General features: G+C 35.1%; 2 protein-coding genes across 2 annotated transcripts; one reads left to right on the forward strand and one right to left on the reverse strand.

Moving 5' to 3' along the window:
• Window positions 1–4,899: 4,899 nt before the first annotated feature.
• Window positions 4,900–8,940, forward strand: LOC133522980 (DNA fragmentation factor subunit alpha-like). Its single transcript, XM_061858479.1, has 2 exons — window positions 4,900–5,476; window positions 6,285–8,940. The coding sequence occupies exons 1-2, from the start codon at window positions 4,998–5,000 to the stop codon at window positions 6,397–6,399; spliced, it is 594 nt and encodes a 197-aa protein (XP_061714463.1). The 5' UTR covers window positions 4,900–4,997; the 3' UTR covers window positions 6,400–8,940.
• A 988-nt stretch (window positions 8,941–9,928) lies between these two features.
• LOC133522981 (guanine nucleotide-binding protein subunit gamma-1-like) lies at window positions 9,929–10,686 on the reverse strand. The gene is made up of 2 exons (XM_061858480.1): window positions 10,541–10,686; window positions 9,929–10,456 (listed from the first exon to the last, which is right to left on the reverse strand). Exon 2 carries the CDS (start codon window positions 10,359–10,361, stop codon window positions 10,149–10,151), a length of 213 nt encoding a protein of 70 aa, XP_061714464.1. The 5' UTR covers window positions 10,362–10,456; window positions 10,541–10,686; the 3' UTR covers window positions 9,929–10,148.
• Window positions 10,687–12,478: the final 1,792 nt, after the last annotated feature.

Below are 12,478 nucleotides of genomic sequence, written 5' to 3' on the forward strand. Positions count from 1 at the left end.
AGTATCTATGGATAGGTCTTCAAAAATGATATTTAGGTTTCTAATATCATTTTTTTCTAAACTGAATAGTTTGCGCGAGAGACACTTCCAAATTGGTAAAATGTGTGTCCCCCCCTGTAACTTCTAAAATAAGAGAATGATAAACCTAAAAAAAATATATGATGTACATTACTATGCAAACTTCCACCGAAAATTGGTTTGAACGAGATCTAGTAAGTAGTTTTTTTTAATACGTCATAAATGGTACGGAACCCTTCATGGGCGACTCGGACTCGCACTTGGCCGCTTTTTAGTTTTTATTTGCCGCCGAGTATAGTTTACTGGTAAACACAACTTGTCAGTCAGTAAGAACCAGGAAAATTATAGTCATACCTTTCTTTTGGGTACTAATACTACCGTAAGACAAAAACAGTATGATTCTCTCTTGTCTATGTTTGAAATTAGACATTCCTGGGCCAATCTGTAGATATTGCGTAGTAGTTTTGAATAAAAACCAAGTAGTGATGATACAATTCGAGCTAAATTATTCTCGTAACGGTAAGGCATGCAATAGGTAAATATTCGTCTAGCTACTAGAAGATATTTATTACCTATTGCATCCCATGCATTTACTCTGGACCCATTTACAATTGCAACCAGTGTACTCGTATGTACGTTTATGATCACTTTACGACAAAAATCTTTCTAATTCTAGAGTCCATTAACAAACAGAGTGGACACGTAAGAACAAAAATATCTCTACTGTTCCCGGCATTTAAGGACGTTGGAGGCGTATCTCTGATTGTAACCTATATTAACCAAGACCGAACCCGATATTGTTTCAGATAGTTCAAAAATTGTGAGCATTTGTCGCCCTCAACTTTCATAATTTTCAGAAACAACAAAGAGAAACAAAACCTTATATCTGTGTACATACGACCCGAACGTTATAATAGTAATGGCTAGATAACCTATAAATAGAAAGTACTAGTTTGCGAAAACACAAAAATCGTTGGGACATCCATTGCGACAACTTTTAGCAACATCGTTTACTATAATGTCTGCACTTAAGTACCAGAAAAACATTAGTAGTAGGTGCCTAAGTCTGTAATACATTTTCCATCTTAACTATACAAGCGTTATTCTTTATTTTTCCCAGAGCATTATTCATTCATGACCTAAAACTGCCCTAAGTGAGTATCATAAAAGCCGAGCAAGGTAAAGGATAAGATAAGTTTAAAGATAAAATAATGGTCGGGTGAAAGTAGAGCAGGTGAGATACGTTGCAAATTGCATTCTAGTTTAAGAAAATGGTGGGATGGTTGGGGGGGAGCCCTTGGGGGTAGTCTATTGATCCCCGCCCGTCGCGCCGCGCTCTGACCGGTCGTGACCCCCGCCGCCCTTGTACGACTCGCATCGTACGACCGTCCGAGACCGCGAATCTCTCATTTAAATTTGTCCAGCTGTATTTCCAATTTGAGGCTGAATAAATGATGTCGTAGGTAATAGCCGTAATTGATGTTCCGCGTCAGAGCTCTGTGATGAGACATGTGGAAATATTTATCTCTGGACTGCGGGCGACTGTTTAAATTTGGATTATTGAATTGAACTTTTATTAACGATCTTCTGAAAACTTTATAACATCTGTGTGGCATTTGGAGTCGAGACACTAGGGCCGTGGGGTCCAAGCGCCAAGGTACTATTTAAGGAATTAAGTAAAAAGCTGATCGATTCTACCGGTGACCAGAGAGCTGGCAGCTTTCTCTCGAAGCGCATAAGTATTGCCATTCAGCGAGGGAATGCTGCCAGCATCTTTGGCACAATGCCGCAGGGGCCTTATTTAAATATGTTTTAATTTAGATTAGTTTTTAATTTTAATATAAGTAGTTATTTTATATGATTGTATATACCATGCAATAATTATACCGTCTGTGTCTGGTGAAAATAAACATTACAACCCATCAAGATTGTAGGTTAAGGATAATTGGTTCTCATTGGATCTCGTGGTAGTTGGTGCAACTATAGGTGCTTTTCAAGGTCATGTACTATAAACCATACAGGTTCCCAACCGATAAGCTGTATGAAGTAAGTGACCTCCTATCGGTAAGAAAACTGTATGTGTGGAATGTGACTTTACGGAGACATAAAAATACTAGGTACTGTCGAGAGGATACGTCAACAAGGTCCACAAGGAAAAGGAAACGAAATGTTATCCCCATTCCAACAAAGTCTGCATATGCTAGAAGACAGTATATCGCTCTATCTGCAAAACTATATAACCTTATAGATAATGCCATTGACTTATATTCCTCTACAAATAAAGAATGTAAAAATAAAATATTAAACTGGCTTAAAACTAAGAACTACACAGAAATAGAAGATTTATTAGTTAAAATCACGTAATATTTCGCCAATTCTTTCACCCACACGCACGCACACACACACACACACACACACACACACACACACACATGTGGCTTCAATTAGTTATTTAGCTGCTTTCTATTTAATAAAATTCAAAGTTCCTGTAACGTTAAATGTAACTTAATTTAACTGTAGGCTGTACTCCTCAAACTGACCAACATAATTCACATAATTGCACCAAAGCGTGCTGGGCTTGTGGGCACTTATTCGTTCATTGAAGTAAGCTACCAACACATTTTCCAGAAAGACTGGACGTTTTTGGTGATTTTCCATTGAATAAAGGTTTCATATCCCGCCAATTATTTTTCACCCGATTTTGATGGTAAAAGGCTATTATTGTTCTTGCCTCTATTAGTATTACAGGCAGCGTCAATTTTATGTGTTCTTAATTTTCAATGCTTGAAAATGACATTTTCGTCAATATATAAATAAAATAGTACATTACGATACAAGTGCGAAAAATAGGAAATTCGAAACGAGTGGCGATAAATTAAAACACGACCGAAGGGAGTGTTTTAAATCGACACGAGTTGCGAATTACCTATTCGCACATGTATCGTACAACGTTTTACAGTACATATGGCCCTTTAAATGTTCGACACAGTAACATAATATGCTACTTCTCGCACTAGTGCTATAAAGTAGCCCCATATGTACTGTAAAACATGTAAAACTATTCCAATTTTATGACAAATACGGAAAATGGCTGGCGCGTTATTTGTTTTTTTTTATTTAAGGCGCGAACAAAATCGACAAACAGCCAATTAAAAATAATAATAAAGCTAATATTTTGGTATTTCTATTCGACGGATGGAAATCAAAATAGATAAAATGTTATGTCAATTCGGTAATGTAATTTACGAGATAATTTAATCTATAAATTATGTTTGGTGTGATAAAACCTCTTTGAACTAACATTATTTTGAAACCTTGGAGTTGGTTAAAAAAATGTATTACTCGACTAAATTATGAAGGCTCCGTTTCTATGCATACATATTATTAGCAATCAGTTACCTTCTTAACTCAGTCGGATACTCGGATAATATAATGAAAATCGGCCAAGAGCATGTCGGGCCATGCTCAGAGTAGGGTTCCGTAGTTACTCTTCCGTCACAATAAGCTAAACTGGAGTTTAAAGTATGGTAGATTGTTAACCAAGGGATGAACTCTGGGTGTACGTCTTTTTACTATGAAGGGGAAACTTTTTGCGATAACTCAAAAACAGCTAAACTGATCATATCCGCTATAGTTTTCATTTAATGTCTTTCTTAAGCTCTACTTCCAAGATTAATTTCATATGTTTTGGACCCATGGTTCAAAAGTTAGAGGGGGGGGACACATTTTTTTTTCTTTCGCAGCAATTATCTCCGAATATATTCACTTTATCAAGAAATGTTTGTTGAAGACCCCTATTAGTTTTGAAAGCCCTTTCCAACGGTATCCCACACTGTAGGGTTGAAGCAAAAAAAAATGTTCACCCCCACTTTACGTGTAGGGGAGAAACCCTAAAAAAAATTAAATTTTTAGATTTTATTGTACGACTTTGTCGGCTTTATTGATTTATATATCCATGCCAAATTTCAGCTTTCTAGCACTAACGACCACGGAGCAAAGCCTCGGACAGACAGACAGACAGACGGACATGGCGAAACTATAAGGGTTGACTACGGAACCCTAAAAAGCACGAGTTTTATAATATATAATAAATAGAGAATGCCTCATTGCATTAAGTTTGCCTTTTGTATATGAAGTTTTTCTTTTGTACCTACACACAATAAAGTTTAATTAATAGACATTATAGAAACTATCGTCTCGGATATAAAATTAAGCAGCTTAAGTACCCATACTTACTTGCCTACTAGAAAATTGATGTAAGATTGATTTACCGAGGTTGAAACATAGAAACAATTATTGGAACATAGATCCTAGTGATCTCAGAAGACTACGCGTATAACATACCTCTCTGGTTACAATGTGGCTACAATTTTTTTTATGGGTGGTGGTAAATTTTTGGATCTTACAAAAGCAAATTAATTATACCTAATAAATTAGAACTTCAGTTAGCAGGCGAGACTTTGAAAGTTAGCGTCATGGACTGTCATGAGACTCATGAGTAACTACCAAATTACCTACCTAGAGTACCTAGAGAGTCTATCTCTGCTTATTCAGGTGATTCGTTGAAGGGGCGGGGCGGTGCGGAGTGAGGCGGGCGTGAGATACACGGCAGACGCAGAGTAATGTTCGTCGGAGTCGCGTTTTTACGAGCATATCCTTCAGTCGTCTCCATGAAAATCTTTACTATTTCTTAAAAAAATATTTTTTTTACTAATATTTTAAAACTTTTTAGGGCATTTGGTGAATTATCGTTTTTATTTCAATAACAGAATTTGTTGCAGTGTATTTATGTATACTGGCAACATTTTAAAAACGTCAAATCAGTTCATTATTTGATTCTATCACGGTAGTTATATTAATGCTGATCATTCATAAAATAAATCTAAGAAAATTAAATTGTATTTAAAAAGTGAATATAAACAATATTATTTCAGTAAGAGAATAAATTGTTCTTACTTTCTTAAAATAAGTCGAAAGCCATGGAGAACGATATCAACAAACCATACAAAATATGTGATGTGAACCGAGACAAAAAGAAGGGTACGGTAGCATCGTCGTTAGAAGATTTACTCAGTAAAGTGCCCGAAAAGCTAGGACTGCCAGCAGAGAACTTGACTGTGGTGCTTGAGTCCGACGGAACTGAGGTGGACGATGAGGAGTATTTTTCGACATTAGAGCCTGACACATCTTTGATGATTCTCCACGGGACCGAGAAATGGACGCCGAACATGCCGAAGTGCCAGGTGTCATTAGATCAGACGGACGACGTGGCGCTAGGAGAGAAGGGGCAGGTGGCGAGCCTGGTGGGGCGACTGCAGCACAACCTGTGCCACATCTCACTGCTGGGCGGCCAAGACCTGGAGCTGCTGTCCGATATGGACCCGGACAGTCTCGCGGATATTGTCACGGATCGTGATAACAGAATTATACTGGAGCACATCAAGGAAGCCTCTGGAAGGTATGTAAGCATTGCTTACAATATTTATCTGTATTTAACATCTTGTGTAAAATAGAAGTTGAACTATTAATGTGAGGTGCTCAAATGCTTCTTTAGCCCCTTGTTGACCTGAGCCACAATGACAATTTGTAACTAGTATTGTTGGCAAAATTGGCAGCATAGTTAGTTGTCACTGTGGCTCTCCGTAAATTTGTATTGCTAAGATTTCAAGTAAGCAGGAGATGTGCCACAAGTTAGATCAAATTATTATGTAGATATTGGTATGTTTCTTAAAATAAAGCAATAATGAGATACCATATATTGATTCTGTGACAAGTAGCGGAATACACGGGAAGCCTTTGCCTAGCGGTGGGATGAAATATAGGTGATATAAAAAATATATATCAAAGTAATAATTATTATTGCAAGGCTACATTCTCTGACATTGCATGTTCTTATGATTTTGCAGCTGTAAATATAACCCATCAGCATTGTAAATATGTAATTCTTTATTATTAATATAATTTACACTAATATCTAGTAACTATTTCATGTAAAAAAAATTGTAAACAATTGTTTTTGTACAGAATATGAATAAGATCAATTTTTTTTGCAAAATAAATAGATTTTAGTGCTTCAACAGAGTAGAACAAATAAGTAAATATAATTATTGCATTTTATACTTTATTTACTAAAGAGCAATGAAAATGGGTCACTATGTATATTTACTGTCATAATCCTGTTAATTACACTCTGCAACTGTCAAATCAAATGAGACTAATATCTTTGATAAAATAAAATGCTAACATGTTCATTCTATCTATTTCAGGATCTTATTGGAGAAGCGCCAAGCACAGGACGCCATGGAGCTGTTGAAACTGTACCACCAAAGTGTTGCCAACGGCTCTGAGGATGTGTCACCGCCCAAACAGGAGAGGGTGTAGGGCACAACACATCCTTGTATGATACCTGTAACCCTTCATTCATTTGCATTTGGAATGGTAATGCTCAAAAGTTTACAAACTCACTTTTGTTCCTCATTGCCATGTTTCAAACATTTTCATGAAACATATAATCATTTAGTTAGAAATTAATTAACATATTGAATACACCAAATGAAAGAGGCCTTTTTTTCTATTAGAATTAAAATAATTTTGATGCTGTATTTAGTTGTTTTTCAATATGCAAGTAGCATTTGTCTTTTAAAACATTGCCTCAGTAATGATTTGCAAATAAATATCATGTAAATCAAGAAACAGTCATAGTTGATCAAAGTTAAGGTATGCAGGTACTTGGGTAGTTATAATATAATACGCTAATCTTATGAATATGAGCTGATACGGAATATGAGATGATATACATAACCACATTCTAAATATTGTATGTATCTAGTTGTAACCCTTAAGCAGTACATCCATTGTAGATATCTTGAGTTGAATTTATATTTTATAAATGTATGGAAAATTAAGAAAAGACTTCAGAACATTATTGACTTGATCTCTGCCATGATTAACATATTCCCTGCATGTAAACAAAAAAAAATTGGTTGTCCATGTTCTCTCTTTCATAAGAATAAAGGTAAGGTACAATTCAATAATTCAAATGCTCATTTGGTGTTAGGCATGGCAAAGATATCAAGAATGTTTTATTTTCGGTTATTTATATTTTCTTTAAGTATTACACATTACTATATTTTTTCACGCCTTCAATATGTTGCCAATAATTACTGACAAGATATTTTGGTAGCTGTATAGTAAAAGATCTGACAATAGATATGCTAGAACTTAAGCATGTATACCCTCTAGATTGTTAAGGTTTCTTTTTTGTAAACTTTTGAGAGACAAATTGCCACGAGGTTGACAAGTCAACATCAATTTAAAAGACTGATAGTTGTTAATTTTTTTTGAATATTATATTTTACCCCTAGAATAAGAATTATTTGTTTAACTCCAAATTGCTCAAAAGGTTTCGAATATTATACCTATAAGTTTCCATTTGTTATTCCACTGCCAAATGTCAAAAGCATGCTCATATTGTGGTAAGTTAGAATGTGTAGGGAATGTATGGTCTGAATAGGTGTGGTAGAATAATTCTTTGTTGTCACTTACAGAATCCATTTACATAGTTTTCTTTGGCAATCCATACTTAATAATCCGGAATCATTTATATAATATCATATAAATGTAGTTGAAAGAATCTATATAGTCATGTTTGTGGAAACTTTAACAGCGATTTAGAGGGCTTGTCATACATCTCAGTCATAATTATGTAGCTTATTGTAATATCTAATGAATAAAATAGTGCACCTATTATTAATACTATTGTGTAACACCTTTGACATTGGGCACTACCTCTGCTACAGGAAATCGAGATAATTCTGAATACTAGGGTGATATATAATTTGATTAAGTTATTTATACATTTTTATATTATTAAATTCAGTGATTGCTTATAAAATTACACTCCAACATTAACCAATGTCACCCAAATATTCAAAGTTACCAGTATTAACTGTATCTGTAGGAATTTTATCTAAATAATGATCACAGATAAATATATATAACATATGTATGTCTGGTAGATTTGAGCATCATGTGCAAAAAAAGATTGAATTCATGTCTATGTTTCAAAATTGTTTACGAATAGCGAATTATTTAATTGATTGACCAACAAGAACTAGTCATTATAATGGAAGTAACACCACAATTGCAACAGTTAATTTAAAATGTTCCTGTACCTCAGGGTAGTATTATACATGTCTAATATCTTGGTCCAATGTTTAGTGCATCTCACACTCTTATTAAGCAAAACGTGAGACGCAAATACACATTGGACCAAGATATTGGAGAGATGGAATCCCCATTCCTAGTGTGTCAAATAATGTCAGGTAGGCAAGTGCGCCTACTCATTCTAAAATACATGTTCCGAGATGAATGTCGGCGTTACTTCCTTACTTGACTAAGAGGGGGAACGGGGAATTTTCCACCCTCTATTTAAACAATAACTTGGTACTTAACTTCATGTTTGTTGAACGTTTAAAAGTTTATGTTGCAGTATGTTGATATCTTTTCAGAAGATAATTCGTGCTAGTATAAACCGAACCGTCTATTCCATTCTTTTTCATGACGGGGACCCCATTAGTACGTACAAAATGTTTCTCTCATGTATTGTCTCAAGGTTGGTAGAGGCTTCACGACCCCCCGGGGGGTCGCCCACAGTTGGAAAAACACTGGTCTAAGTATTCTAATGTGCAATCCAGTAAACTGTTTAAATGCGACCATTCGTCTTTGATTTTAACCAATTGTGACGGTGTATAGTGGCATGTGATGTTTTATTCCATAGTATGCTATGCTATATGTACTGAGTGCTGTGAATATTGTGTTTAACATTAGGAATTGTTGGGAGTTTGATTCCTATAGTGGAATTGAGTAGTAGGTTACTTCTTTTTACTGCACACTAATAATAGTAATAAACCATTTAGAAAATTATGTCGTTTTATTTTACTTCGATAATGTTGGATCACAAATTATATTGACCTAGGCCTCTAGGGGTACAGTCAGCATTGAATAGATAATGACATTAATGACAGCTAAAGTTGCAATATCCTTAAGTATGTACGTATCTATTCCTTTTTGTAACAAATGTGTGCCAATGTTTAGCCACTTTGATTCACTATGTAAACTTCGCAATAAATAATAAATAATACCTACCCAGATAAGGTACCTAAGGTCATGTAGGGTAAGAGACAGTATGAGGATTCCTTACAAGTGTTTCTCACTCCCATTCCAGTCTTATCCGATCTAACCTTACTATAACTACCCATTATAGTTAGTAACTAGAAATACTATGACTTGAGACCCCACAAGTATTAATGTTATAATTTTTGCCAGCTTAAGTAAACCATATTTTATTTTATAAACTTATCATATCTCACTAAATGACAGAAAATATTATGTCAAAATAAAGAATTTCTAAAAATAATCTGCTCATTGGCAATAGCACAGCAATAGTAAAGTTGGTAAATAGCAGTTTAAATGTTGATAATGTACTTCTGTTCGGTTTTGGATTGCTTTTATTGCCTTCTGATCAAAAACCATATCATATATGATAAATTATCATATATGATATATATAATTATTGTTACATACCTATTAGCTGCAACTTATTTTTCAATTAAATAGACATGTCAAGATTGCTTTCTAATGCAAAAAAAAACGAAGTATAAGAGTTTGGAGTTGTTGTATTTATTAATTGAAAGTTGTTAGCAGTTAGTTAACACATTCACTGCCGGGAAGTACCTGGTGGGCGCTCGTGAACTTTGTTCAGATGCTGGACAATCCGCTGGGCGGGTTGTTTTGTACGCAGCTATAGACCACCGGTTTCTGGGGTAGTGCGCCGTTTTTTGTCTGGCAGTGAATGTGTTAATCTTTATTATTGCTAAAAGGTTTCGGAAATGACACAATACAAAACGAATCATTTTTAAAATATATTTATGACCATAAGAGACAGTGATTTACATTATCTGAAGTACAAAATTGTTTTGCAAGCATAAAATCTGTTTTATGATGGATTAGAAACATAGTTAACACGTACCACTTGAACTTAAACAAATAGTTGAAACATGTAGATCAAGAACTTAGCTTTGATGAGGATAAGATTCAACATATTTCCAAGTTACATGTAAAATACTTTTTTAAAGAACAGTGCAAGAGCTTTTTTCGCGAAAAGGATTGACTTTTTGACTCGAGAAGCCGACGAGCAGGCAGTCCTCCTGCTCGTGCTCGTTGATGTACCGCACGATGTCGGCCACCGCCGACGACACGGGGATTCGCTTTATAGCTGCTTCCCTCCGCAGCTGCTCAGTCACAGCTCGCTGTTGTTGCAGTGTCGATACCATCATGTCCATAACGGCGGTGTCTGATAGGCCTATGTTGAAGGCAAATTAAACAATCCACAACAGAAATTTGGGCGTAGCCTCGCTACTTGAGAAGTGTCACCTGACTGAAACAACAATACGACTTTTGTTACGATTCTAATGTTCCTAAGAGAACTCACTGATATCTTGCTTGTACAAAAAATACTTACAATAAAATAGTTTATTCAAATGGATAATATTACGAATTTAGTAATAATATTTTGCAAATAATAAAATGGTGGCTGGAGATAATTTCACTTGCATGTGACGTATATTGACAAGTTTGACAATTATCATTCAACTCATCCTACGCTCGATTCACGTTCCAATACCAATTTGTACAAACAGGAACTAAATTAGGAAATAAATTTAAATGTATATTAATACAAAACAATTTTTGATATTTTGTACAACTCATGAAAATTATTAGTTTCTTGCCGGTTCCATATTGGGATAACCTCCTACAATTTAGGAGGGATTTAAATTTCGGATCCCGAAAACCAAAATTCGCAAATTGCAAGGATCTTTCTCTTTTACTCCCACTAAGACGTATTTAGTGACAGAGATAAATTCCCGCAATTTACGAACTTCGATTATCGCGGTTATAGCCCACGGGTGGAGTCTGCGGAAAGAGAAGAGTCGTGGAATGTATGGAGCCCAATCATAAAGGTTTATATTAAAGTGGAGAGCGCAATGACTTTTTTTGCTATACTAAATTGAACCTTATCACCGAGCCAGAAAGGTGTTCATGCCAGACTAAAGAAAAACCCACTCCACTTGAGATAGCAAAACCAGAGCCCTGTGTCTCACTCGCACATGCTGCCAATGTTAAAAAGATACCATTGTGGTAGTAATTACATCAATTTACTACTGAAATTAATAATCTGTGGCCCTAGTGAAAAAGGGTACAAGTCTCTGGCAGCGCAGGTGTAAAGGGGTGTAAGTTCCACGTAACACTTATGCCCTTATACACCTAAACTGCCAGAGACTTGTACCCTTTTTCACTTTACCTTCTTATGCTATTTTAGTGCTGTATTCAAATTACGTTTCTGATATATTTTAAGTAATTTCTTAATAATCGGGTAGATTATCTTAATGAGTTTGTGAAGGTTTATTTAAATAGTGCGGGGAAAAATAACATCCGTGTGCTGCTTGCGCCACTAGCTACTTGCGCGACAAATAGGTAGGTACACGTGAGTAGCAACAGCTACGAAGACATTTAGATCATTTTTCTCAGTTTGATAATGATAACTAGCTCAAGAAAATTAATAAGTCAGGAGAACCAATGTTGTAGGAAATTTTATGTACAAACTTTTGATCGATGTAGTTATAATGCTATTTGTACAGACATTTTTGCTCATTCGACATATGAGCCAAAATCAGAAAAAAGCCACAACCCCCGAGTACTTTAAGTATGTCCAACTGGACACCACAAGGTATTTATAACTGTACCAATTTACAAAAATAAACGAATTATTTCCCCTGGTTGCCCATAATTACGGCTTAATTTGACGTGGCTAAACCACTAAAGTGGAGTTCAATTGAGAAAATTACAAATAATGTAAACAATCCAATTTACCTTCATTACTTCGTAATCTCTCAAACTTTTAGGAAAATCGTGATCCTATCAACAGTTTATACACCTTATTATTTTATTTAGGTATATATCATTTTCTGGCTAAAATATATGATAATTATGAATATTTCTTAGAAAAATAGCCTTCGTAAAAAAATTAAGTTATATGTCAAATGCTAACAAAATCAGCATATTTGTTTACATCATTAGTAATTTCTATTGAACTCCACTTAACTAAAACTTTCTAGTAAACTATGGACGGTAGAAAATGGACGACAATCTCTTATGGCAGAACTGTTGCCAAAGTGACCAGCTTTCATCTTTATAACCAAAGGGCATATAATCACTACGTTTTATAACATGGAGATATGATATAGATATAATCTTATAAGTCCGTGCTTTATAATAATAATAAGTAGTTCCTAATCTCTCCGGTGGCGCTAGGTATGCTCATGAAGTTGAGCTTTTCTTACATAAGTACAGATTTTGCTTCTTTTTCTACACTCCATATAGTAAGCCAAATATTCATAGA

Source organism: Cydia pomonella, chromosome 11 (assembly GCF_033807575.1).
Source record: "Cydia pomonella isolate Wapato2018A chromosome 11, ilCydPomo1, whole genome shotgun sequence".
Classification (NCBI taxonomy): domain Eukaryota; kingdom Metazoa; phylum Arthropoda; class Insecta; order Lepidoptera; family Tortricidae; genus Cydia; species Cydia pomonella.